General features: G+C 34.9%; 1 protein-coding gene across 1 annotated transcript; it reads right to left on the bottom strand.

Annotated features, from left to right (window-relative positions):
• Positions 1 to 1052: 1052 nt before the first annotated feature.
• On the bottom strand, positions 1053 to 4079 carry LOC116341505 (zinc finger imprinted 3-like). Its single transcript, XM_031768616.1, has 5 exons — positions 3896 to 4079; positions 2869 to 3830; positions 2188 to 2780; positions 1708 to 2121; positions 1053 to 1632 (listed from the first exon to the last, which is right to left on the bottom strand). The coding sequence occupies exons 3-5, from the start codon at positions 2402 to 2404 to the stop codon at positions 1535 to 1537; spliced, it is 729 nt and encodes a 242-aa protein (XP_031624476.1). The 5' UTR covers positions 2405 to 2780; positions 2869 to 3830; positions 3896 to 4079; the 3' UTR covers positions 1053 to 1534.
• Positions 4080 to 4085: the final 6 nt, after the last annotated feature.

The following is a 4085-nucleotide window of genomic DNA, read 5'->3' as shown; positions in this document are numbered from 1 at the left end:
CTTTGCTGACTTTGTTTTTCAACTCGATTAGTGGCCTATTAAACCATATCGGTTGCTTCCTGATGATTTTTGTTTTTAACTGGACATGATTTTCGATTGTTGACTTTACAATTGTATAGAAATTGTTTAGTTTTATTTCTAATGAATTTGTATCGAATTCCTTAACCAGTTAACATCAAGAAGTGACTCATTTATTTGTTTATAGTCAGCATTTATGTAATCTCTATATGTTTGCTTTGTTTCAACTGTTTTGATGACAGGCTCATTATATTTGATTTCGATTGCATTGTGATGCTTCTCAAAATTCAATAAATGAAAGTCACTCATTGTGCATTGAAACAGTTCAACATCATTTGTCCATATCAAATCAAGCATATGACCATTTTGGTTGTAGCACTTGTTTATCTGAAGAAGACCAAGATCATAGCATGTGTCCAGCACTATTAATTAACGTTGCGAGTACTTCTGCTATTAAATTAAAGAATATTTCGATGCCAAGGTTTGAACATATTTTTGGTCTCGAACTTTACGCCGCTTGAAAGGCTTGAAAAATCGAACAAATCTTATTTTGAACTAGCTTAATAAAATACGCAACTACCACCGTGCGGAAAAGTTCGTCTTACTCCTGTAAGACTCTTTATTTTTGTTCGTTTGAAAAATCATTGAAAAAGCGTGCAATTTCCAAGACTGTATAAAATACAATTATTTTGTTTAATGTCATGAATGGCTTGGCCCCCCCTATCCAGCCTGGCAAATTTTTGCGATTGCCTTGATTGATTTTTGAATTTTAGTATGAAAATCGAAAAATTGACATTTCTGTCACACGCGTTGTGTCACAAATTGAAATGTTGACATTTTTGGGAGTCACAAATTTGTCACTAAAAGATGACACCATTTATTTGAATCTACGTATTCGATTTGAAAAATTTCATTGATTTTTGAATTTTAGTATGAAAATCGAAAAATTGACATTTCTGTCCCAAGGAGTGTGTCACAAATTCAAATGTTGACATTTTTGAGTGTCACAAATTGGTCACTAAAATTATGTCGAAGAATTTTTATAATTTTGCCCATTTTTATGAAAAGCCTTTTCAAATTTTCGATTAAAATCATTTTTGTGCATTTTTCAATTTTTTGTTCATTATATGTCCACCAGATGTCGTATCGAAAATCTAAAGTCATATTTGTGAGTCACAAATTAATCACCAAAATTCTGCATCATTATATTTTTATTTTTTGCTTTTATTCAAAATTTCACTGAGAGACTTTTTGGCCAATAGGCCTAAATAGAAAAATGGCCAAAATTGGCCGAAGGTCTATTCCATGGGCCGAAATATTGGTGTCACAAATTATCACAAATTAGTCACTAAATCCCTAAAAAGGTTTCAAGGCAATCGCAAAAATTTGCCAGGCTGGATAGGGGGAGCCGAATAGCTTGTCTCTCTTCGGACACCTTTTGTTATAGTGGCTGCGAGCGATAAATCGATTATCATTCGATATTTCTTTTGAAAAATTTAAAAAATTTCTTTTATCATTATCGATTTTTCTTTTTAATTCGACACTCCAATTTGTGCTGCGAAAGTTCATTCTCATTTGTAAACACTTTGCGGCAAATTGTACAAATAGGTGTGCCTGAAAAAAGATGAAAGAAAATCATTCGAATGAGACAAACTATTCGCACAAATTGAAATTTGTCTGCATTTTTACCGGGGGCTGCATGTTTCAGTTTTTTATGATTCGAAATCGACTTGAAAGACATTACTTGGCCGCATATATCACAGCTGACTTCATTCACTTTGTTCAATTCATGCTTACATTCGCGCCGATGTTTCGACAATTTATCTTTGCTGCAAAATAATTTGCCACAGTTTTTGCACAGATGAGCACCCGGCCCACCGTGCACGGCCCTTTTGGGATTATGATTCAACATAAAATTCGGGTCATGGCACATTAAATGTCTGTGAAAGGTCAATGTGGATCGGGTTGCTTTTTCACTTCCATCCAATTCGCCAATTTTATGCAATTTTTTTGTTTTCTTTCGAGTTCGACACTCTGTCTTGTGTTGCCATAGTTCGTCTTCGTTGGGGAAAATTTTGCGACAATTTCGACAAATGTGCGTACCTACGAAGTAGATGTAATTTTGATTAGAGCAGTTAAAATCAACGAGTAATTCAATTGAAAACGTACCTGGTGCCTTGTGTTTCAGTTTCTTATGATTTGAAGTGGACTTGAAAGACATTGCTTGTCCACAAATATCACATTCGGCTCTATCACTTTCGTTGCAACTCTTTCGTGCGCTATTCTTTTTCGATTGTTGTTCATTATTGTCATGTGTGTTGCTGCTCAAATACCGTTGCATACTCTCCAGATAACTATCGTCTTCAATAATATCCACTTGTAGCATTGGCTTTGATTCGGTATCATTAGTAATGATTCATTACTGATTTCATGACTTATTGCAAATTCATTGTTAATTGGCACGCCCCGTTGTTCATATTGTTTAAATAGTTTGCACACCATCGACGCAAATCGTTTTTTCGAATGTTGAAAAATTCGCTGGATAACAGACGCTGTTCAGGGTATACTGAGTTCCGGGCTTGTGCATTGGTTGATTGACATGACGTGATGCATTGTGGTGTGTAGTGTGTACCAATTGCTTCCGATTCGAATCAATTTTTGATTGCAATCCGTGCATGTCTCTTGAGCAAAATGCACCAAAATGTGATCGTCCTTTTCGGTGGCACTGCCAAATGTTTGTGGACAAAATAAACACTGGTGAACTGAAAATTTGAAGTTGAATCATTTCACAGTCACTTTGAAGTGAAAAAACTTTTATAATCGAGTTATTTGATTTCGTCAGACACTCACCTGCATGGATTGCAGCCATTATTTCTTAATAAATATTTGTTTCGGGCAAAATATCAATGAAATTCGTAGTTTTTCCACTTTTGACTAGCCTTTTAAATGCTTTATTTTTTTAGTGTCAAATTGTAATTATTGTTGACAGTCAAGCTGTCAATTTGATTCTAAAGTAAAACGAATTACTTTGACAAAGTACATTGTTGAATATAACTTTTTTTTAATGCCAGAGAAATAAAGGACATCATTTACAGAATAGAAAAATCGGAAAAATATTCTCGACTTTTCTAACTTTTATTTAGATCATTTTTGCTGTAGATTTTTTAGTTTTTAAGTGAAATTGGCATTAATTTAAGAAAAAATCAGTGGCGAAGACTTTGTAATGATTTGATGCCTAAACATCAATGTTTCCAAATACAAAATCCCATTTAAAACAATTCCTTGTTTTTGGTACTATTGCCCAAATCTCGAAATTTGCGAAATGATTCTCCAAAATAGTTATTGAATCAATTGGTGTATCAAGTTAGTGTGTTTCTCAAGCGAAGATTTCAATTGGAATGTTATTTTGCACGTCACACATTCATATTTGCCAATTTCAAAGCTTTCATTATTATTCCGTTTCCACAAACACAGCGATTTATGTGTTAAAAACTCTTCTTTGCCCGAAAATACTCTTGCGCAAAATTTACAGGCATGTTTTCCAATCGTAATGTGTACAATTCTCTTATGTTTCGACAATGATTCTTTTCTCATCACTTTGCCGCATATTTCGCACGGAACCGGGGCGCTCTTCTTATAACCTGGATCGTGGTGTTTTTGAATGTGCTTCTTCAGAGATGCCCTCAGGACATAAACCTTTCTACAAATGGTGCATTCAAATGCGCCCGACTTATCACAGACTTATTGCTTATGCTTCGTTAGCTGTTCTGCGTTGGAAAATGTTTTGCAGCAAAGCGTACATGCTGGTGTTCCTGAGAGACGGCAAACAAATATTAAACATTTCAACATGTCATCTTTCGTTTTAAATAGCTCTTACCTGGATCGCGATGGACGATACGTTTATGTTTCGATATTGTATCGATTCTCATCAGTTTGCCGCATAGATCACATTGCGTTGGCACCGTTTTTATCTTTTGTTCTGGATCATGATGGTATCTCACAGACAGGCCAAACCGTGGTCGAGATGTCAAATCACAAATGTCATTAGTTGTCCCTATCGAAATCTG

The sequence above is a fragment of the Contarinia nasturtii genome, unplaced genomic scaffold, assembly GCF_009176525.2.
Source record: "Contarinia nasturtii isolate CC-2019 unplaced genomic scaffold, AAFC_CNas_1.1 Cnas_scaffold_722, whole genome shotgun sequence".
In the NCBI taxonomy this organism is placed as follows: Eukaryota; Metazoa; Arthropoda; class Insecta; order Diptera; family Cecidomyiidae; genus Contarinia; species Contarinia nasturtii.
Note: the sequence above shows the minus strand (reverse complement) of the source record. Positions and strands in the feature narration are given on the sequence as shown.